Genomic DNA, 23,808 nt, shown 5'->3' with positions numbered 1-23,808 from the left:
TTGGCGATGCTTCACTATGTTATCTGCTAACTGTTCGGGTGTAGAAGGACGAAACTCCCAGGGTGACCAGTGGCAGGAGCTTCCTGATGCAGAGAGTTGAGTGTGGGGGGATATAAAAGAGAAGCTGAGGCATCCCAAGGTTAAAGCTGGCATAACTGAACTTTAATGTTTGATGTGTTTTGGCTCTCCTGCGTGCAGTAATTAATAGCTTGAACAGAGCAGAGCTTGATATAAAAGCCTGGGTGACAACTAACTTTATGCTGGTGATTATACTTGGCCCTAAAATACCTAGAAATATGGTATCCAACCAGATACTTGCTCTGGATGGTATTACCTTGGCCTCCAGTAACACCTTGGAGTAATATTTGACCAGGACATTAAACAAATATTTAGGGCTGTGTGATGAACCAAGTTGAAAAAGCAGAAGGAGTCACAAGAATTATTAGAAAAACAGTTTTCATTCATTTAACCCAAATATTACATTTACAAAAGTAATTAATGTTAAGCTCAAAAAAATGTCAAAGAAACAAAACTGAACTCAGGCAAAGAACTGCAAACTTAACAAACCAAATGACTGCACAAAGAAATATAACTGACCTAAACAAACATTTTCTCTGTATCTACTACAATATAAAGCGCCTTGAGGCTACTTTTCTTGTGATTTGGCGCTATATAGATACAATTGAATTGAATTGGTTCTTTAGTATTTCTAAAGGGTTAAACTGCTTCCTCACATCTGCTTCATGAATATGAAGGGTTGTAGTGGGAGAAGGTGGTGTGAAACCCTCATAGGTGTGAAGTGAGGAGGGGGCTCCTGTGGGTGAAGTCTTTCATAGCATTAATTGCTTTGTTGTGGCGGGAGTGGGGAATGTGCAAGGATGGGGTGGCTGTTGCTCAGGAGGTAGAGCAGGTCACCTATTGATTGAAAGGTTGGAGGTTCGATTCCAGGCTCCTCCAGTCTGCCAAGTATCCTTGGGCAAGATACTAACGCCAAGTTGCTCTCCGATGCATCCATCGGAGTATGAATGTGTGTGAGTGTAGTTAGAAAGCCCTCAGTATAGAGGTATTGCTTGTGAGAATGGGTGTGACTGGGTGAATGTGTTGTATAGAGCACTTACAACTCTGGGGGAGTATAAAAGAGCTATATAAGAATCAGTCCATTTTACCAAGTGAAAATCTGGCATTTAAAGATGAATGGAAAAGACTCGCTCACAGCTGACTAATGAACATTTGCATGCATGCTTAAGAACTGCATTGACCCCATTTCACACAAGCTTTAAAATTCTGCCTGCACATATCAGACGTGTAGTCATCTGTGTCCATATTTTCTCCAGCATACGGGGGATTCCTATCATAATAAATCTTTTGGTAAGAGGTGATAAAGAACCTAATCAAAATTTTCCATCCAAATTCCCTCCATCTTTGTGAGGTAGTGCATTTCCATTGTGCTTTCCACATTTGAGTCCATTCATCCTGTGTTGTGCACACTCCTCCCTCCTTCTCCCATAATGTCTTATTTGTAAAAAATGTATACAAACAGGAAATGTGTTTTTTATTGCCGTCACCACTAGGGATGCACCGATACCGATACCGGTATCAGGTATCGGCCTCGATACCACATTTTCTAAAGTACTCGTACTCGTTAAAAGTCCCCCGATACCGGGGATCGATACCACGGTCTGAGACCTGTCTATGTTTGAGCGGCATGTAAGGGGTTAATCACAGGCGCCGAGTGCCCGCCCCCAGGCCCCGGCTGCAGCTAAGAGCTGGGAGAAGGAGAAACAAGTGAGCCGTGTGGAACTAATTCAAAGTGAATGAAGACGTAGAAACAAAGGCGGACTGCATATAGTGCTCAGCTCAGCAAACAGTTATCCTTTGTCCTCCCTGGTGAACATGATGTCAGGAATCTGACTTTAAGGACACCTGCAAACCCATTAATCTGACTTTGTACTTATACCATTCTGGTCATGTGATCATGTGGTTGTAGGACGCTCCTCTTCCTCAGAGGATCCACCTGTGCTTCCTCTCCTCTCTCCTCCACCTGTTACAGTGAGGGAACGTCCTCCATGATGGAGGAGCTGCTGGAAAGTGCTGAGAGTTTCCTCCAGAGTGAGACCTCTGTCACAGTTCAGAGGATCTACGGCAGCAGAGACCTTCATGGACACTAAAAGTCTCAAACACACAACAACAACATCACACTGACTCCACTCTGACATCACTGATCAATAATCAAAGAACACACAGATCAAACTGATTGATCAGCCATCAGAGGAGTCGGATCAATGGAGCTGCTTCTGTTCCTGATGTCCCCTGTTTGATCCTGGACCTGAACTCTCCCTGCAGAGGAGACACAAGGCAGTCAGACAGGAACGAACTAACTAACTAACTAACAAACAAACAAACAAACAAACAAACAAACAAACAAACCTTTGACTGTGAGGAATACTGTTTTGTATCTCTTGATCTCCTCTGTTTTGACTACACATCTGTATTCTCCACTGTCTCTCTCTGTGGGGTGTTTCAGGGTCAGACTGAGGTCTCCAGTTTTCAGCAGGTCTTCATTCATCTTCGTTCGGTCTCTGTAAAACTGGTCCTGTTCTTCAGGCTGGTCAGAGCCGTTCTCATACACGTGGACCATTCTTTCACCACTGATCTTCCACTGCACTTTGGCATCTTCAGGCAGGTTTTCTGTTGTTTTGAAGGACAGCTGGACAGATCCCACCCCCTCCTTCACCTCCACCTGACAGACTGAGAGGACAACAAACACAGGACAGACAGACAGCAGGTTCAGAGCTATAGAGAAATCTGTAGGACAATAATGTTTATTTTTATCTTTAAGGCTCACATAGCCCCATTATTGTATTTTATGCAATGACCTCACAAATTGTATCACACATTTGTTTCATTCTTTACTGCACAGAGATATGTTTTGTAGAATAGTTTTGGATTTAGACTGTTAGACTTAGACACTAACAGATATGAACAGGGAGAAGGAATTTGAGGTGGATGGTCTGCCTGGATGGTGATGGTACCAGAAAGCATAAAGATTTAAGGTGGACTCTCCTAGAGAAAAACAGGGCTATAAATTCTGCTGTTAGGGAATGCTCTCTTTCCCCCTTCTCTCTCTCTACAAGCCTGACTGGATGACAAGCGATGGTTGCCATGGTGACGCGAGAAGAGACGTCTCCATACAGGGAGATGCTGGAAAGGTGCAGAAGATGAAACATGAGGCTGACATGGCGTCTAAAGGCTTCGTCCAACGTTTTGACCAATCGGGTTAAAACTGTTTTTGCAACATGCAATAAAAGTGTTTACAGCCTGGGTGCCTACATCAAAGACCAAAAGAGGAACATGATAAGGCACATGTCGCATGGAAAGAAGGAGGAAGAAAACGTTGGGGTCCAAGGAAAGCTGATATGTAAATTAAGAGAGATCTTCTGGTGATAATAGCAACAGTGTGTCAAACGATGATTAAAAGGAAGAGGCAGCATCATCCAACACAAAGTCAGAGTCTCAAGGTGACTGAAGCCAGACCAGCATCTGTAGAGGCCACATCTATGGCTCCACATTTATATTCAGCTTTGTTGGCGAACTGAAGTTACACAATTTTAGCACTCTATCATCAGGAGCGTTATCTTTAGTGGACATGCTGCCAGTGGTAGAATGGAGAAAAACCCATCACTCACCAGTTGTCAGAGACTACAGTGAGGTGCAAAGAATCCCAGAAAAAGAGAAAAAGTACAAGTGGCTACAGCAACATGAGATTTCAGAACAAAACAGAAGAGATAGAAGAAGCCAGAAGAAGAACCACAGTGGATCTGTGGGAATGAGAGTGAATGGGAGATTTTCTGGGACAGTAAAAGGAGGAGAAAACTGATGATTTAGAGATAGAAAACTCAGACAGAGAGTACTGTTACTATTGATTTCAGGAGTCAGACGAAGATGAAGAGAAGAGATTCGCCCTATCACAAGAATAATTCACAAGATCTTAGACACAGATGGAACAAACTTGGAGCTTTCCTCCAAAGGTACAGATGTCACCAAGAATTGCATCGTCTGGCCAGCCTGTGTACGTGCCATCTGTCCATCATGATATGGACTAGTTACCAAACTCCACCTCTGACAATTCAATTCAATTTTATTTATAGAGCTCCAAATCACAACAACAATTGCCTTAAAGTGGGTTTTTTTAGTGTACAGTAGAGAGAGAGAAACCCAACAATCATATGACCCCCTATGAGCAGCACTTTGGTGAAAGTGGGAAGGAAAAACTCCCTTTTAACAGGAAGAAACCTCCGGCAGAACCAGGCTCAGGGAGGGGTGGGGCCATCTGCTGCGACCGGTTGGGGTGAGAGAAGGAAGACAGTGTGGGACAGCAATTACTTCAGTCAAGTTAGAAATGGACTTTGGCAGCACTTTAGAGCCACCTATCCAGGAACTGAAGATTAGGAGCACTGAGAGGGCTAAACTCCAGTCAATTCAAGAACATCTAAAGAGAGTGGCTAAGATTTGGGAGGCACACTAAGGAGGCCAGATATTTCAGATGAAATAAAAATGCAGGCACCATTGTGAACTAGGACTATCAAAGGGGTGCAGGAAAGACTGGATGGAGTTGTAGGTCTGGGCTCCATGGCAGACAACATATGGATGCATCACCTCCTAGTGCCTGGGCTGATTTTTGTTGTTGTTGTTGTTATTGTTGAAATCTTACAGGTGGCATATGTATGTGTATGTGTGAATGTTCAAAGTGTGTCTCTGTAGGAATTCATCACATCCTGTATAGGTGGTGTTCTAGAGCCATCTTGAAATGCCCATGTATGAAATCAATAAAATATGTCAACCAGGCCTGAAGCATGTGCAAAATTTCATGTATTTTTGAAGCATGTTAAGGACCGCAAAAAGGCATAAAATAATAAATGGAGCAGATACAAGAGGGCCTTCACAGTGTTCTTGGCTCCCAATTATAATGGCTGCAGATTCTGGTGGTAATAGTTTAATTAAATCTCAGCTAACAAAGCCTGGACTTCAGTGTTGGTGCAGTACTCTGTATTTTGTTCAAGAATAATAGAATAAACCACTGTTCACAGCTTATAAGTATCTGGATTTCATTTAATATACTTTTGCAGTGATCATGTGTATTGGTATTTTTAAGTTCTACTTCATCAGATATTCTTCTGTATGGAAACAAGTCCCTGCGAAGTACTGACAACATCTGGTCGTCACAGTTAGGCTCATATTGTAAGAAATCAATGCCAAAAATGGACCTTAGATTTCGCATACATGCTTACACGAGGCTGCACTGACCTCTGACCTTCAGCTCCACCTTTCTCTTCAGCAGAATCTTTCCCTCCCTGCTGAGGAGGATGCAGGTGTAGGTGTTTGTGTCCCAGTCTGTAGGGTATTTCAAGGTCAGACTGAGGTCTCCAGTGTTCAGCAGGTCTTCATTAATCTCTGTTCGGTCTCTGTAAACCTTGTCCTGTTCTTCAAACTGATCAGAGCCGTTCTGATATATGTGGATCTTTCTGTACGAACCATCTTTCCACTCCACTTTAACGTCTTTGGGCAGGTGGGCTTTGATTTCAACGGGCAGTTGAACAGACTCAATGCCTGAATCCACCTCCACTTTGGGGACTGAGAATAGAACAAAGCAGAAAATGAGCTGAACAGCCAGCAGCAGCAACACTGAGCAGCATTGACTGGATGGGACTCAGACAGTTTCTCTGTAACTGCAGGGCTTCCTGCGCTGCTGTTAGTCAGACACGGATCAACAGGTTGTGGATAGAAAGCAGATTCCTTCAGCAGAGGATCCATATCACACGTGAAGCATGTCGTCGGGAAACAATCAGTGAAAATGGGACACTTTGAGCCGATTTGAGCCTCAATCTCTGAACATAGATGGTGCAGAGTTATGAATGGCTCTGTTTTTTGTTGGGGTTTTTATTGTTTATTTTATGGCTTGCTGTACTAACTTTTTTCAATAAATTAATAAATAAATGGTCTTTAGACTCTAAGCTTTAGGAATGAAGCAGTAATAAATTGTCGAGCCTCCACTTAGCAAGAATAAACTTTCAATTACTTTAAATCTTACAAATTGCTTATTTTAACTCCTTTCTCTTTTAATTGTTTTAAGTAGAGATGGCACGATACCACTTTTTTATGTCCGATACCGATACCGATATCATAAATTTGGATATCTGCCGATACCGATATGAATCCGATATAGTGTTTTTTAATCAACAAAACTGTTTTTTAAATATCTTGCTGCATTTTGTATAAGTTCATACTCAAGTTTAAAACAACAACTACACTAAAGCTATTCTGTTATACCTGTATGCAAAAAAAAATATTTCATATTTCAGCAATACTGATCAATCTAATAAACTTAGACCTATACCATCCTCCCTATTCTGGTATTTTAAAGAGTACTTAGCGTAAATATTAAGCAACCTAACTAATAGGGTTCCAACTCCCAGCAACAACAAAAATAAATAAATAAAAAATAGGGAACCACCCCTCACGCTCCACCTCATGATGCTTAATCGCCGTAATCAACCTTAATTTGATGCAGTGTGAAAAAAAATGCACAGAAATCAATTATTTTTCAAGAAATATTAAATAGATTCAACATCTTTCTTCAACAAAATTGCAGACTGCACAGATGGTACCTTCCCAAAGGAAAAAGTACTATAGCTTACTAGGGTATATATATTAGACTTAATAGTTACTATATACAGTAATGGACTTCTATTCATTTTGCATCAAATTAAAACTTTGGGTGTCAGATAATTATTTATTAAAAGCTCGACATTTTAAATGAGAATAAGAAAGAAAAGTATGTCTTTGTGCCCCCTTTTCCCTGTTCATGCCCTATCGGCCCCCCTGGCTAAACTTTGCTAGATCCGCCCCTGCACAGTTACCAGCGTCAGCTACGTAGAAAAAGATCCTCGAGTAGAAAGTAATATTAAATACATTCTAACAACAGCTGATCAAGCTTAAACATGCTGCTGTTGTTCAGCCGCTGGTTTCCTCTTTCTGGTGCAAAGTGGGCCAAAAGCAAACCAGAGAGATGGACTCGCGACAGAAAAGCCGATCAGCTGATCGTTAAGCAGTTTCATGATTGAAGTAGCAGCAAGAAGAGGCAGTCGCTCCATATATCGTTTGTTAAGCTTAACGCAGGAATGCTTTACAAACATTCAGAGATGGACTTACACACTTGCTTTACTTCTCTCGGGGATAACTTTGTCGGAGATGAAATGCCAGGTTGCTAGCGAAGCTCCAAATGCTATCCAGACCACCGACAGGTCGGCATGCCACAGCCGCTCTATCACGTGATGCATACTGCTCCGAGTGCTAACGTTCTGAGGTGAGTTACAGCGTGTTGCAAGTTTTGTGAGATGCTTTCGTGATATTTAATGGATCGGATTAAATTTTTTATTTTTCTCCGATATCCGATCCAGTAATTTAGGTCAGTATCGGACCGATACCGATACGTAATATCGGATCGGTCCATCTCTAGTTTTAAGTAACTGAAAACACCTGAAATGAACTATAAATGCACACCATATTAATTACTTTGAGCCAAATTGATCTCTATCTATCCACACACACACGCACACGCGCACACACACACGCACACACACGCACACACACGTAAATAAATATAAAAACAAGCCAACTTATTCCTGATCCAAATGTCTTCATGTCAAGTTTAAAATGTTTTCTATCACACATGTGTATATCAAACATATTTTAGGAATTCTAGTTAAAAAACAACAACAACAACAACACATACATACAAAGAATCAAAGGAAAAAACAACAACCTGTGATTTTGACTTTGAGCAGTACTTTTTTGTATCTATTGATCTTCCCGTAGACTTTACATCTGTATTCTCCACTGTCTCTCTCTGTGGGCTGTTTCAGGGTCAGACTGAGGTCTCCAGTTCTCAGCAGGTCTTTATTAATCTTCGTTCGGTCTCTGTAAAACTGGTCCTGCTCTTCAGGCTGGTCAGAGCCGTTCTTAAACACATGGACCATCCTATCACCACTGACCTTCCACTGCACTTTGGCATCTTCGGGCAGGTTTTCTGTTGTTCTGAAGGGCAGCTTGACAGACTCCACCCCCTCCTCCTCCTCCACCTGACAGACTGAGACAACAACAAAGACAACATGAGCTGTACAGACAGCAGCTGGCTTTTCAGTGTTGTAGAGAAAACTGAGGGACAGAAGCATATGAGAGTAGAAGGTAACATGACAGATATCTAGAAAGTGAAAACAAGTTCAAAATGTTAGAGATGATCAGAGACTGATGGTGCTATTTTTGTCCATTTCCTACTTTACAGCAATTTCTCCTGTCAGTGTGGAGCTTTTGTCTGGGTCTTTTTGTCGTAGATATAAAATGGAACATTTGTATTTCTAAAAAAGATTCAAGGTCAAACAGCATCACTGAAAATCGAATTCAGTCAAATCAAATGAATTCCTTCAAAGTTGATGATCTGATAACATCAGATGGACTGTTTCCTCAAAGCAAACTGAATCATTGGCTGGGCTGCTTCCCACTTCCAGACAGTCCCCGAGGCCACTGCCCACTGAGAAGTTTATTAACAGTTATTTTTCTGTTTGGATCCACACCACAGACAGACGTACCATCACTAATGTGATATAAGAATCAAGCACCACCTTTAATATGCTTAAATGATTTGAGAAATTAAGTGGGTAATGGCGAGAAGGTTAGCACTGTTGCCTGAGTTTGACTCCACCGCCTGGCTGGGTTCTGTCTGTACTGTCTGTACTCTGGCTTCCTCCCACAGGTCAAAGATATTATTGTTTGGTTAGCTTCTAAATTGCCCATAAATGTGAATGTGAATGGTTGTCTGTCTCTCTGTGTTAACAACAGATTGTGACCTGCAACACATTGGCGACCTATCCTTGGTGTATCCACCTCCTGCCCCATGGTAGCTGGGGTAAGCTACAGGCACCCACCTACCTCTGCTCTGAACTAATTAGGCAAAAGAAAATGGATGCAGAAATCAATGTCAAAAATGGCGTTCAGATTTCAAGCACACGCTGACCTTGGACTTTCAGCTCCACTTGTTTCTTCATCAGGATGTTTCCCTCCTTGTAGACGGTGCAGGTGTATGTCTTTGTGTCCCAGTCTGTGGGGTATTTCAGGGTCAGACTGAGGTCTCCAGTTTTCAGCAGGTCTTTATTCACCTCTGTTCGGCCTCTGTAAACCTTGTCCTGTTCTTCAAGCTGGTCAGAACCGTTCTTATACACGTGGACCTTCCTGTTCTCTCTGTCTATCCACTCTGCTTTTACATCTTCAGGCAGATTTTCTGTGGTTGTGAAGGGCAGTTGGACAGACTCGCTGTCTGAAACCCCGTTCACCTTGATACCTGACAGCACAACAAAGCAGAAAATGAGCTTTCTTCTTATATAATGTGACACAAGGTTCTTTTTACAAAACTGTAACCTCACAAACAAGTGGAGTCTGTTTCTCTCTTAAGCCCAGAAAATGGCAGATGAGTTTGGGATCCTTGTAACATATTTCTAGCTCACCCTGGGGTATGTGGCTGTTGGGGCGTGCTTTAACTGCACAGCTGTAGAGTGGTGTGGAAACAGTGCCTGTAAAACTGAAGGACCTGTCTTCCATAGCTCATTAACCTTTTTCCTCTTATACAGGAAACTGCACAGCAGACATCCGCATGAGCTTGTGAGCAGTCGGCACTCCACAGCCAGGCACGTTAAATATACAATTAGAAGTATTTATAGTGTGTGCAAACCACAACTTGACTCTTATCCTTACTGAAAAGCATCGACAGTGGCAAGACCCGCTACCACAACTACGTACAAATGAAAACTAACTTTGCTTTGATCCCTGAGCTTGATCTACAGCACTGACCTCTGACTTTCAGCTTCACTTGTTTCTTTTTCAGGATGTTTCCCTCCCTGCTGTAGATGGTGCAGGTGTAGATGTCAGTGTCCCAGTCTGTGGGGTACTTCAGGGTCAGACTGAGGTCTCCAGTTCTCAGCAGTTCTTTATTCATCTGTGTTCGATCTTTATAATCTTGGTCTTGTTCTTCCAGCTGGTCAAAGCCATTCTGATAAACATGGACCTTCTCATAGTCACTGTCCATCCACTCCACTCTAGCATCTTCAGGCAGGTTAGTCCTGGTTTTGCAGGGTAACAGGACAGTCTCCACCCCTGAAACCACCTCTACTGTGTAAACTGAGAGGACACCAAAAATATGAGCTATACAGAAAAAAGCAGCAACACTGAGCATGATTTACATTTAGTAGTTGAAGTGAAATATTTCAAGTCAAAACACATTTTACTAATCAGTCAGATTATGCCACTGAACAGAGACAATATTGCCTTTGTTGTTTTTCCAATCAGCGTCACAGCTGTCTGTTTCTTAAAGACCTCAACATCACTGTCACATGTCCAGAGACAAGCTTTGTTGTTGTTCTTTGAAAGAGAATCAAGTAGCTCACTGCAGGAAACAACTAGTTACCTGGGGGCATCTTGGGAAGCAAATTCAGGATATCCAGGCTTTAATTGTGTTACCTGACCCCAGTCAGAGATCATGTTTATTAACAAAGTGATCATCAACTTTCTTTGTTAGCTAGGCTTTCTGCTCCAGATACAGATCAATTGGCTATGCATGTTTATTATTAGCAATAATAGTATTTAAATAAAACATTTCATACTCCAGCAAAAATGTAAGTGCAGATGATTCTCTGCCAGACAGATATATTGCATTATAGAGAGTTCTTACAGGTGGTGTGAAATAGTTCTTGTATCCGTACGTAAATAAATATCTCAGACAGACGTTGTTCTACATATATACATATATAGATATATCTATCTATCTATATATGTGTGTGTGTGTGTGTGTGTGTGTGTGTGTGTGTGTGTGTGTGTGTGTGTGTATACATATATGTGTGTCATTTACTAATCCATGAGATAATGTTAATCATCCTTTTTCAAATTTGCTGAAAAACTTTTACAAACTGTCCCATATGGAAAAGAAATAGTAAGAACTTATATGTGATTACTCATGAAAGTGGCCACTTTCTCATTACTTTAATACATTGTTTTAGTAAGTATCCAAAACATACAAGTTTCATTATAAGATCCCTTGAAAAATTATATATCTGTTTTCACTCTTATATGCGTTTCATACAAGTTTCACACAAGACAGATACAAACTTTATAAGATTTATATATATATCTTTTCCATATGGGTTGTCTCATTTTCTACATGTTCTAAGAAATGCTCCTTTAGCTTTATGCTGGTAAATTTCAACCAACTTGCTGCTAATCAATAAACTCTTCCTTTCTAAATCACTGAGGAACTGTATTGAGTTGAAGGTTAAAATATTTGAGGAAAATTAGTCTTAAAAATCTCATAAATGTATATCATATGAAATACAAATAAAAATGAACTACGTTCTGCCCTATGACAACAGCACTGACCTCTGACACTGAGTTTCACAGTTTTTGTTAACAAGATGTCTCCCTTCATACTGTAGACGCGGCAGGTGTAGGTGTTTGTGTCTTCATCTGTGGGATATTCAAGAGTCAGACTGAGGTCTCCAGTTTTCAGCAAGTTTGTCTTCATCTTCGTTCGTTCTCTGTAAAACTCGTCCTGTTCTCCAGGCTGATCAGAGCCATTCTGATATATGTGGATCTTCCTGTTGTCTCTGTTTGTCCACTCCACTCTAGTGTCTTTAAGGAATCCGACTATAGCTTTGCAGGGCAGCCGGACAGACTCCACCCCTGAATCCACCTCCACCATGTAAACTGAGAAAACAACAAAGCACAACATGATGACATCAGCAGCAGCTGTGGTGGTCACATGACCTCCCTGTCCCCTCCTTGTCTTCTAGTCTCAGTCAGATTGTGTCTCAGTTTGTTCCTGATGTGTTCCTGACTCGTTCTTTGGTAACTCGTCTGCAGCGTCCTGTAAAGTGCTGCAGACATGTTGGATGAAGAAGAACAGACAGACTGAGCCTCCACAGTCGGCCATGTCTCACACACATCAGCACAGAAACCATGAAGATCTCATGTGTCTGAACATCTGAAGCTCTCCACCACATGACTGAGCACAACTCAAGGAGGAACATTTACTGAAGCTGCTGCAACATTTACTGTCAGCACATGTTTCCATGTCAGCTGCTGTTTACCACCACAGAAGAAGAACAGCTTGTCCACATGCAGCCTCTGTGTCAGATCAATGCAGTGAAGCACACACACTGTTTAGTAAAGTCATGTTGTGGAGCTGTTTCACTGATCAATGACTGAGTCTGAAGGAGGTTTTCTGACTTCTGGAACAAACCTGGAAGTTTCTCTTCAGCTCTCTGTATCATCTGTTTGTAACTCTCAACTCTTTCAGCTTCTGGAACAAGTTTGTGTGAGCCACAGTCAAGGAGCCACCAGAGGACACCTGCTGACCATCGGCATTATGGGTAGTGTAGTAGGAGACACTCACCTGACATGAAATAGTGCCGGAAATGAAATAATAGAACCGCGGAAATAACAAGAAGAATCAGGAGAACCAGGAGAGCTGTGGCCCAGGATGGAAACTGTTCTGTGATGAAAAGAAAACGAAAAGTTTTCTGACCTGTGTCCACAACATTGACCTCTGACCTGTAAGTACAGCACTGACCTTTGACCTGCAGCACTACTTTCCATCTGAGGATGTCTTTGTCCCTGTAGATGGTGCAGATGTATCGTCCTGTGTCTCTCTCTGTGGGCTGTTTCAGGGTCAGACTGAGGTCTCCAGTTCTCAGCAGGTCTTCATTCATCTTCGTTCGGTCTCTGTAAACTTCGTCCTGAGTCATAAGTTGGCCACTTTGATTTGAATACTCATGGACCACCATGAGTCCGAGGTCAGAGCGAGTCCACTCCACTCTGGTGGCCTCGGGTATGTTAGGTTTTGTTTTGCAGGGCAGGATGACAGACTGTGAGCCTACCTCCACCTTCATGTCCACCTGCTGGTCTGAGAGGATAAGAAAACAACCGTAGAATCAGCTGCACTGACACTGATTGTAAATGGAGCTTGGTTCAGTATCCACATTCCTGATCTTTGATTCTGTTCTGTAAACATTAATAATGTACCAAAACAGTCTTTGGCTCTTTTTGTTTTCTATTGTAACTGGAATTTATGTAATATTGCTACACTCACAAATGGGTGAGGGATCACAATGAATATTATGGGCATTAAATCACCTGCTTATCAACACATCACTTGTTCTGACACATCTAAGGAAAGGAAATTCTGAATGTTTCAAATTGGCTGATGTGTAAAAGGTCATATTTTGAGTGACTGAGCTCAGCTTTTTGGTGTGGCTTCCACAGCAGTCCTAGTTTCTTACTGCGCTGGTTTCATCAAGACATTTAGAACAATTTAGTTATCTTCAGCTTTGCCTGACCTTTGTCTGCAGCACTGACTTCTGACCAATAAGTACAGCAGGTTTTAGGGTTTGACCTTTGATATGCAGTTGGATGCTTCTCAGTCTCCGTTCACTTTCTCCTGCACTGATGGAGCAGGTGTAGTTGCCCGAGTCAGTCTTTGTTGGCCTTCTCAGAGTAAGGGTGAAATCTTTTGTGATGAGAGCATAGGGATTCATTGATGTGCGCCCTTTGTACTGCTGGATCTGCCCATTAAGATCATCTCCTCCTTTTCCTCGTAGGTGGACAGGTTTGGGAACAAGATCATTGAGAGTCCAGATAACTGTGGAGTCCTCAGGTATGAAACCTGAGTACAGGCAGGGCAGGAGGACAGATCTTTCTCCCTCATAAACTTCTACCACAACAGCCAATGTGGTATACTGGGAAACTGAGCACAAACAGAAAGAACCCAAATTTACTAAAAAACAAGAAACACTAAATGTAATCAGAAACATAAATTCAAGGAACGAACTCTTTGTTATTTACATTTTAAAATGAGTGAACAGGCTGCACCCTGAATAACCTCAGTGCACCGTGAATCAGAATATCATCAGTTCTGTGCAGCAGTGAAGAGAAACACTATTCCTCCAAAACATTCTCTCAGATACTGAGCAGGGCAAGATAACACAAGCTAAACTTACAAAAATGGACTGATTGGATTGGCAAAAACATGCATTATACATGTTTCTCTCTGGAAGCTGAAGAGGCTGAGACAGCTGAAGGATGAAGGATAACTAAGTTTTTTTTAAATTGATTAAAACTCTTTTGTTAGAAAATTAATTGTTAAAGAGTGAAAATTATAAAAACTTGAGCTTCAGTCTTGAGCTACAGGAGATGGGTGGGTCTATGGGGCCGTGTCAGCGAAGGCTCGTGTCTCTCTATTTCAGTACCACGCCAAGTCATGGAGAAGGAGGAAAAAAAACGGACGTAGCGCACGGCCAAGGGTTGCGAAAGTGAGAGAAAGATTTTTGAATAAGGATATTAGCAGTGTTTTATTTTTTCAGTGTCAAAAACATACGTCACCATTATCCATAGAGTCCAAGCCTCACTTTCTGTCTTCTTTCTTGAATGTTTTTTTGTTGCAAGACAATGTTTCATATTTCTTTTGGAAAGGTTGAGCATTATAATCCTTTTATAATTATAGTATCTATCCATTTCTTTCTCCAGCCTTTTTAGGGAACACCAAGGCGTTCCCAGGCCAGCTGAGAGATATAATCTCTCCACCATGTCCTAGGTCTACCCTGGGGCCTCCTCCCAGTTGGACATGTCTGGAATAGCTTACCCAGGAGATCTCCAGAAGGCATCATAGGTCACCTCAACTGTCTCCTTTTGAAAAGGAGGAGCAGCAGCCCCCTTCTGAGCCCCTGTTGGAAGGCTAAACCCCTCACCCTATCTCTAAGGGAGAGGCCGGCCAGCTACCCTTTGGAGAAAGCTCATCATGTGGACAGTAAATGCCAGTGATTTAGCCAACAAGTGACAGTAAAAATGGCCAAGAGAACACAGGCCAAACAGCTAAGACAATGAAGCACAACACACCAGACCATGCAGCCATTACAGGCACAGGTGCAGACGATACAACAAGCTAGTCTAAGTATACCAAGCTCTAAGTATAGAGAGAGCAGCGGCAGCCAAACCATACCAGCGTCCACGTCCCCACTGTGCAGAGTGGGGTTTAAAATCTCAAAAACCTTTGTCTACAAACAATTGTACAAAATGCATATCCAACTAAAACATTATGAATTTCTGTCGATTTAGAGCTGTGTCAGAGTTAACAGATATCAGTATCACAGCTCACAGACAAATTTTTTACTACAACAGCAGCTGGCGTCGCAGTCTCTGACTTTTTTCAGCAGCAACCTCAGCAGAGTTAAATCCTCTGACAGCAACAAGGAACAAAAGAGATGAAAATCACAGTGATCCTATTTTAATAAAGTAAATCAATAAAAGGAGGAATCCCGTGGTTCTTAAGAATCTATATATGACATAGAAATGTAGTTTTTCCACTATGGACTGTGAAAGAACTATAGAGGCTCTCGCTGTTTGTAGACTGATGGAGCTTCAATGTTTCCTAATGAACTTTTTCAGAGAACTGCTTTTTCCAGAACACTTTGAGGTAACTTGACAGAAACTCACTAAACTAAAATCCTGCCTCTGGCACCAGCCTTTCAGGTCCACTCAGACCTGACATAAATGTCTTCATCACACGGTGAAGAAGTATAACAGCAACGGCTGTCGGACCATTGGGTTTTCCTGCTGCTGTCCAAAGACACATTTTGTGTTCAGGCAGAGTATTAAAGTCTGGATCAGATGCTTCTTATGAGAAGCTAATTGTTTCCAATATACACACTTTATGTTAACTTTTCTACAAGGATGTAGGCAGATTAAAAATACCTGACAAAGGAGAGGTTATTAAAGGTATTGAAGTAAAAACAGATGATGCAGTCCTATTAAAGAGAATAAGGAAAACCCAAAAAGTTGATTCGGTTCATCTATACGTAGCGTTTTCAGTGGCAGAAGTGAATCATCACTCGTCCAACTGACTTCTTCAGTTTTTGGATGGTATCCAGGAATCTATGATTCATTCATAGATCAGTGCAAAAAACACAGGAAGCAAACACACACACACACACAGCTGATTGTAACATGAGCTCATCTGAAAGGCACCAAGAAGAATCCAGAGATTTGAAAGTTGCTGCTTTGGATCGTTAGTTTGATCTGAATCAGAATCCAGTGTTTGATGGAAATCTCCTCCTGCTGCACTTCAACACATTAAAGAGAGAGAGATGAAAGAAAAGCTGATGATGAGAGCAGAGAGAGGAAGGTGTACTTACCGTGCAGGAGGATCACAAACACCACAAACATCTTCATGTTCCTGTCAAACTCAGAGACTCTTTAAAAGCCCTTCAGGACATCAGCTCACAGCAGCTTCACTTTCCTCTGCTGATCATCTACTGACACTCTCACACTGCTTCACTGTCACAGCTCAGAGTTCAGCTTCACACTTTGTTAAAGCACATCTGTGGAATGAAGTCCGGCCGGCCACAGATCAGACGTTTGTGAGAACGGAGGCAGTGATTTGCTGGTTCACCTGTGGGGGCGTGGCTAACAGAAAAGTGGATAAACAGGATGGAAAGTGTGAGAGAATGAACTCCTCCTACTACTCTTATCAGATAAGTTTGTTGGTAAAATGAAAGAGAGACTTAGTTTCATCAGACTTTACTTTTTGCCTAATTAGTGGAAGCTAATGTTCAGAAGATTGTATTTATAAATATCTGAAACACTGCGTGTGTGAAAAGAGAGGGAGAAAACTGTGAGCTCAGATATTTGCTGATCTTTAAAGTTTAAAATCACCACATTCCCACAGACCAATCAGATACAGGATATGAGGAATTATTCACCAGGTGGCCTTAATGACAGGAGAGGAGTTTGGGCTCCAGCTGCTGAAGCATGTGCAGTTTCACATGATTATTAACAGACAAAAAGAAAACATATTACTGATACAAAAATAGTTTTCTAAACAAGATCGCTGCAAAAAGTGCAGCCTTACCTAATGTCCACCCTACTGTTACTCATTTTATATTATGATTTAGGCTTAGAGTACTACCGTATCAAAAGATGGCAGCTGAGCTGGTTCATGCATCTTACAAGGATGCCTCCAAACGGAGGTTTTTCTAGGCATGTCCTAATGGAGGAGGACCAGGGCAGAACTAGGACTCGCAGCTTCAGTTAAGAGTGAGAAGAAAATAAAAATGCGTTCACGTTTGCAGTTTTGTCTTGTTCTACAATATTTGAAATTTTAAAAAACAAACACTACATTTTTGGAAATATTAATGGGTTTTTTCTTATTTGTTTGTTTGTTTTGTACTACTTGAACACTAAAGTGGTGCTCACATGAGATGACAGTGCCAGCATTTGCCCACAGCTCATTTAGGTTTTGAGACCCCTGCCCTGAAGTATCTGCAGTCATGATCAGAGTCCTCTAAATACTAATTTTTTTCTTTTATTACCTAATTTACTAGAGGAGGCACTGGTGCATCCTTTATGAAAGAGGAGATAATGTCGTACCACAGTAACTCAGATAAAAAGAGAGCAATTTTTTGATTGATGTTTTGTTTCCTGTTTTGTTTCTGTTACAATATTATACATTAAAGCATAATATTGTAACAGAAACAAAACATTAATCAAAAAATTGTTGAAACACAAATTACAACATTGTATAAAAATTACAATCATCAACTCAAATACTTGGTTCTAATTGAACAGACATTTCTATGAACTTGTAAGAACTGTGTAGGACATGAATCAGTCTGTGTCAGATCCTGAATTTGAAATTTCCACTGAAGTCACGGGTAAGAGGCAAGTGGAACCAAGATCTGGGACATTTGCTTTTTGAAGTTTGCAAAGACTGTTAAATTGTGCCAGTGGTAGTTCACTCTTTGCAACATAGTAGCTGTTCTAAACAGATTTTTCGGGTTTATTTTTAGTATGTTATTTGCAATTGGTGTTTGTTCTGGGGAAAATACTACAGACTGAGCAATGATGCATTCCTCATGCGCCTCATTCCTTCTAATGGGGTCTTTCTTAAAAGTACTGGTCCCAGTAACAAAGGCGCTTGTCAACTCAGCAATCAAGGGAAAACCAACAACACACCCAGCAGAACAAGAATTTCACTCGCATGTACTGTACCAGTGTACTCCACATGTGATGTGACAATAAAAGTGATTTGATTTGAACATCATGTTATTTAGCTCGTCATATTGCAGCCACAGAAATTCTTTTGTCCATGAAACCATAAAGCTGCACTTTCTTTTTGCCTTATAGTCTGATTTGTCATAACTTTTCCATTTTGTGGTAAGCTTTTCTTTGGCTGTCACTTCTTCACCCTGACCTGTCTTATTTGGCTCAGCAGAACTAAAACATAAATCCTGCTGCTTTTACACACACACACATAACGCTCAGCGATTCTCTGCGCGATCAACCTCTCACATGTTTAAGCTGCAGAGATTTCACTTGTCATGTTTGAATAATAAGCTAATGAGTGATAAGATGATGTCCACATGGATTTTCACATCCATGTGGACAACCCTCAGGACAAAGGGACTAAAGACCTGAGTAACACTCTGGGCAACTTTGGGCTGACGCAGCATGTAACAGAGGCCACACATAATAGAGGACACACTCTTGACCTACTGATCTTCAAGGGCCTGAGCATTTCAAAGGTTACTGTGTCTGATGTGGGCCTGTCTGATCATTACTGTGTTTTCTTTGAAAGTAAAATCTCAGCCCACATAAATATATCAACAACAGTGATCACAAAACGGTGTATAACTGAACACAGTAGTGAGATCTTTAACCAGGTCTTCCCATTAACACCTGACCTGTCCAGAGGGTCAGTCAATGAGCTCGTCAATAGCTTCAATGCTAACATGTTAAATGTAATGGACACTATTGCTCCCATTAAGGTGAAGGTTATCTCTGGAAGGAAAAAGTCTCCATGGAGAAACTCCACACTGGTGAAAAATGAAAAAAGAGAGTGTAGGAAAGCTGAGCGCAGATGGAGAAAAACAAACCTCCAAGTTCACTATGACATCTATAAAGAGAAACTTCACAATTATAATTTACAACTGAGGAATGCAAGGAGGTCCTACTGCAATGACTTTGTCAAATTCTTCACAGAAAAAATCCAAAAAATTAGACAAGCAATTGGTACATCAACAGCAGATCCAGGATATGTACTGTGTCCACCAAAAAACTGTTTAAACACCATGAAACAGTTTCACCCGATTAACAGCAAAGACCTGGAGGACATCTTAGGTCAACTGAACTCCTCCTCCTGCTGTTTAGATGTCCTGCCAACAAGTTTTTTCAAAAAGGTCTCAAAGACTTTAGAGTCAGACCTGTTACAGATCGTCAACTTTTCTTTAATGTCAGGTGTGTTTCCGGAACCACTAAAAACTGTAAAAGCTGTAATCAAACCTATACTGGAAAAGGACAGTATAGGCACAACACAGAAGAGCTACCTCGTCAGCCCAGGACTCTGCAGTCTGTTTACACCTACAGGCCAGTGGACACTCTTTCAATGATGAGGATGTAACATCCTGGACAGGGAGGAACGCTGGTTTGAGCGTGGAGTCAAGGAGGCCAATTACGTGAAAAGGGAAAGACCATCTCTGAATCAAGGAGGGGGCCTAAGGGTACATCTTTCGCCATCTTACAATGCTGTGATTGCAGCCATTCCCCAACTCTGAATGGTACTCATGGCCATTGATCAGTGGGTTTTGGTCAGTGGTTGTTGGTCATGAGATTTTGCATAATTAAGATTAAGGAACTGACCTCCCAGCCCATTGTTCCTCAGTGGGCTGGTTTCAGTCATTATGCAAATGTACTGGTTGGGGAAACCTGCAGTCAGCTGAGACTGAAGAAGTCACCTGGATGACGAAACGTTTCTCCCACAAAACGCTACGTCCAGATGAACAGAATCAACTTTTGGAGATTTACTTTCCTGGATGATTAAGAATGCATCAAGATGCCTTTAAAGAGATTTTAAAGTTTATCCCGATTTCATTATTTATGTCTGTTCTTATATAGCAGCCTTTATTATGAGCATTACTTTTGTTCTGTGTCATTTGGAACAGTGTCAAAGTAGTATTTACTGTAAATCACTGGTATGTAACACCGAAATAACTCATGTGGTCAAGTATCTTCTGTCACTGTCTGTTTATGTTTGACTTCAGGAGGCAGACCATAAACAACCCCATGAAATTGTTAATCAAACTCTCTTTTCGGCTCTTTTCACCAGTAATCAATTCAGTAATTATTAATTTGTATTCTATATTATATTATCTGACTTTTTGACAGAGCCCAGACACAAATCTGCAAGTGTGTCCACGACTCTCCAACATACTTTTAAGTGAAGTTTAGTCTGCACTGGGTTTTTGTTGTCGTTTTGTTTTAGACTGTTACTGTTTCTGACTTCCTGCCCAGCTAAACTATGCACGTTGACGGTGCTTCTTTGAAAAAGATTTTTACTTAAACAACTTAGTTTTATTTTCTGGGAAGTTAGTGAAACGCTGCGGTGAAATCAAACTTTTCAGAGGGAATCAGTTCCGGTTACCGCATCAGTGGTAGTTTGCGAGATTAAACAGGAAATAAACAATCCTCACAGTTCTGAACAAAAAAAAAGAAAAGCTTTCGATTTTAACATTCCAGTCAGTCACACTTCGGTAACAATAGCAGATATAGATGGCCACTTCATTGCATGTTCCTGTCACCTGTCTGAGAATGATGTTGTGATATAAAGGATTATCGGACCTGTCAATAAAGCCTTTTATCTCAGATCTGCAGCCATGACCTGTGTCACCGAGCTAGCTTAGCACGGCTAGTTAGCCTCTCCCAGGCTCAAACTTTCAACACAAAGTCGGTCCAGACTTTCTCACACCACCCCTCGCTCTCTTACAAATAAAGCCATCATTACATCGGTAATTTCACACACTGCGTGTATATACCTGTGCGATAAAACTTCGGTCTGAGTGCAAGATAAACATTGTTTACATAAAGTATATAAGAGTTTCTTACCGCTCGTGAGGAGCAGGAGCAACAGCAGCATCTTCAATCTCCTGCAAGAAACAGCAACCAGTTAAATCCAAATACTTCTCATTGTTGCTCTTAATATTTGGGGATTTATATCTCATTTGGAGCCGTCGATAAAAGACAGTGGAGGGAGTAACACCAGCTATACTGTTTACTTTCGGTTTCACGTGAACAACTCTTCACCCTCCTGCCCTCTGGGAGGCGCCACAGGAGCCTCCGGACTAAGACCACCAGGTACCGGAACAGCTTCTTCCCCACAGCTGTCAGACTCCTGAACTCTGCCTCCTGACATCTGACCCACGTTAAACTCATGGACTGGACATACACACCCCCACAATGGACAACTGTACCCTCAAACACACAATAATAACATGGAGTGAACCACCACTCAAAACCACTAGCACTTTATATAGCCTCTGTAGAAACTATCTACACCCTCACTTATCTTAACTGCACTACTGTATAGCTCTGTGTAAATAATCATTCTGTACATTCGATAATCTTTAATCCTACAACTGTTTACAACTTGCATAGTTCCCATTTCTGTATAACTGTATATCTCAGATTCTGTAAAGTTATTTATTTCATATTCTGTATAGTTTTTCATATTTATATCCTGTTCATATCCTGTACATAGCTTGTACTCACTACAGCCTGTACATACTTAGTTATAGAATATTCACAACATACTTCATACCGTGTACATTATAACATACCATAATAGACCCATTTCTGTAATATACTTACATATCTATACTATTGCTAATATATATTGTAATATATCTATATCACTAAAGCACTTCTGGATGGATGCAAACTGCATTTCGTTGCCCTGTACCTGTGCATGTGCAATGACAATAAAGTTGAATTCTATTCTATTCTATTCTAACAACAGTGTCCTGTCTTCCAGGTTAACTGGTTATTACTTTCACTGGCATATGTATTATGCCAGAGGTATAATATTATGTATTATACCTCTTATCTCCAAACTAAACTCTCAGCGCCCTGAACTTGTTTATTGATTAAACTTACGATAAAACATTACAAATACACTTACTCAGCAGTGGCGTGTTGTAATGCAGTGTATCGCCGCATGGTGGCGTCTCTTGTGTCATGACTGGTAGGTTACCCTCTTTTTTATTCTTCTTCGTTGTGTACGCGGACTAGTGTGCTCTCGTGTGTGGTAGAGCTGGCGCTTTTATTTTTGATATTTGAAATAAATGAGTACTTGTGGAAAGTTAGAAGTTGTTGCTCATTCGCTATCCACCTGCACACATCTGCAGCTGGCGTCGTCTCCACCGCATGTTACAAAGTGTGACTTTCACCAGGTAACGTGGACATTTTTCCTGAATCAGCAGTAGGCGTGTTCAGGTAAAATGAGGGTCCAGAGCTTATCGCTGGTGTCATGAGGAAAATGTCGGCTCATTATTTACCTCATTACCATCAAATGATTCGGATGCACCAAACTGTATGAAAAACATTGGATTACAGGAAAACTCGATGCATGCTCAATAACCCAGGTAAAGAAATCCCACAAATGATTTCTGATCATCTGGACGCAGTAATTTCAGTTTCACATTCTGCAATTCTTCCTGATGTTCATGAACAACAAAAATGCTTTAAAATTGTAGCCATCGGGGGAAAAAAAATCAAGAATAAATTCTCTCTGAGAATGTGTATTTCTTCCTTATCCTCATCAGATAAAGAATTTAGATGCTCTTAAACCTGCAGACCCTCCCCCAGGAAGAGTGAGACTCTTTCCCAGAGATCTGATTAGTCCAGTTTGTGGTTTTGAACCCCTTGATGTCTAATCTCAAACGTTAACCTCTCTAGATCATATTATCGCTGCAGCTTCAGTAACCATGGCGATATACTCCAACAAGATGTGTACGACCTTAATAAAATAGAAAAGTTGAAGTTTTCTCAATAAGCCTCAAATCCTGGTTCAGGGGTGATGTATGTCATTTAGACCACAAACACCACAGAAGAAGAACATTAAACGTTAGCAAGATACATTTATTGGGATTTATTTAAGAAGAATAGTGCATGTTTGTAAGCATCCTTATAAAAATATATGTCAAACATGTTGAGTGCTTATTCACATAGTCCTGCCTGTAGCGATTTGTGAAATGTCCATAGACGAACTCAAAACAACACAAAGTGGGCATGAAACACTACACTACATGTATTAAGGCTGATTTACATCATGGAGCCTTGCTCTAAAAAACTTAGATTTATCGCTCTCTGTAAAGCATAGCGTGGATTTAATAAATAAGTGTTTAAAAGATGTTTAGTCTCAGTACAGAATGTGATGTGATGTGCTCTATAAACCCTAACATTACAGCCAACAGGGTGATCTTCCTGTTTCAGTGCAGTTCAGTAGTTCAGTTCATGTAGTAAATTAGAGGACCAGGACAAGGACAGATGACATACAGACCACAGGTCACAATCTTAAAATGATCACAGGTCTGCTTTGGTAGAGACCGACCTTCAAACTGGAACATGTTCCTTTGATACCGTCATGATGACTTACTGATTATTTACATGTTTGAAATAAAGAAAAATAGACAACTTCCTGACACAAAAATCCATCAATGTGACTTCATAGTAAACCCCTCTGGTCAGGGGTGAAAGAAGTCCTGCCATTAATTAATGCTTCAATCTTAAATATGATCAACCTATCTCTAATAATCGGCTATGTACCACAGGCCTTCAAGCTGGCTGTAGTTAAACTTTTACTCAAAAAGCATCTCTAGACCCAGC

At 41.0% G+C, this 23,808-nt stretch overlaps 1 protein-coding gene across 4 annotated transcripts; it reads right to left on the bottom strand.

Moving 5' to 3' along the window:
• Window positions 1-380: 380 nt before the first annotated feature.
• On the bottom strand, window positions 381-21,215 carry LOC146578372 (uncharacterized). Of its 4 annotated transcripts, XM_085258900.1 has the most exons (12): window positions 21,031-21,215; window positions 16,287-16,557; window positions 13,493-13,843; window positions 12,671-13,003; window positions 12,494-12,592; window positions 11,479-11,805; window positions 9,901-10,227; window positions 9,071-9,394; window positions 7,823-8,146; window positions 5,305-5,631; window positions 2,428-2,748; window positions 381-2,337 (listed from the first exon to the last, which is right to left on the bottom strand). In XM_085258900.1, exons 2-12 carry the CDS (start codon window positions 16,321-16,323, stop codon window positions 2,246-2,248), a joined length of 2,862 nt encoding a protein of 953 aa, XP_085115026.1. In that variant the 5' UTR covers window positions 16,324-16,557; window positions 21,031-21,215; the 3' UTR covers window positions 381-2,245. The 4 variants fall into 4 exon arrangements, with proteins under 4 accessions (XP_085115026.1, XP_085115035.1, XP_085115044.1 ...); XM_085258909.1 differs by lacking the exon at window positions 16,287-16,557; XM_085258918.1 differs by lacking the exons at window positions 16,287-16,557; window positions 21,031-21,215 and adding an exon at window positions 15,589-16,268.
• Window positions 21,216-23,808: the final 2,593 nt, after the last annotated feature.

This window comes from Mchenga conophoros, linkage group LG3 (genome assembly GCF_057382185.1).
Source record: "Mchenga conophoros isolate Kocher_MC1m ecotype Shallow Benthic linkage group LG3, M_conophoros_male_GT1.1, whole genome shotgun sequence".
Lineage (NCBI taxonomy): Eukaryota > Metazoa > Chordata > Actinopteri > Cichliformes > Cichlidae > Mchenga > Mchenga conophoros.
Note: the sequence above shows the minus strand (reverse complement) of the source record. Positions and strands in the feature narration are given on the sequence as shown.

Excerpts from the sequence above, each read along its gene's own strand:
- LOC146578372 (XM_085258891.1), bottom strand. The coding sequence starts at position 13,910 with ATGTTTCTGATTACATTTAGTGTTTCTTGTTTTTTAGTAAATTTGGGT. Across the intron at positions 11,806-12,493 it reads CCGGCACTATTTCATGTCAG|TTTACATGGTGGAGGTGGAT; the intron begins GTGAGTGTCTCC and ends TTGTTTTCTCAG. Across the intron at positions 5,632-7,822 it reads GCTCAAAGTCAAAATCACAG|TCCCCAAAGTGGAGGTGGAT; the intron begins GTTGTTGTTTTT and ends TTCTATTCTCAG.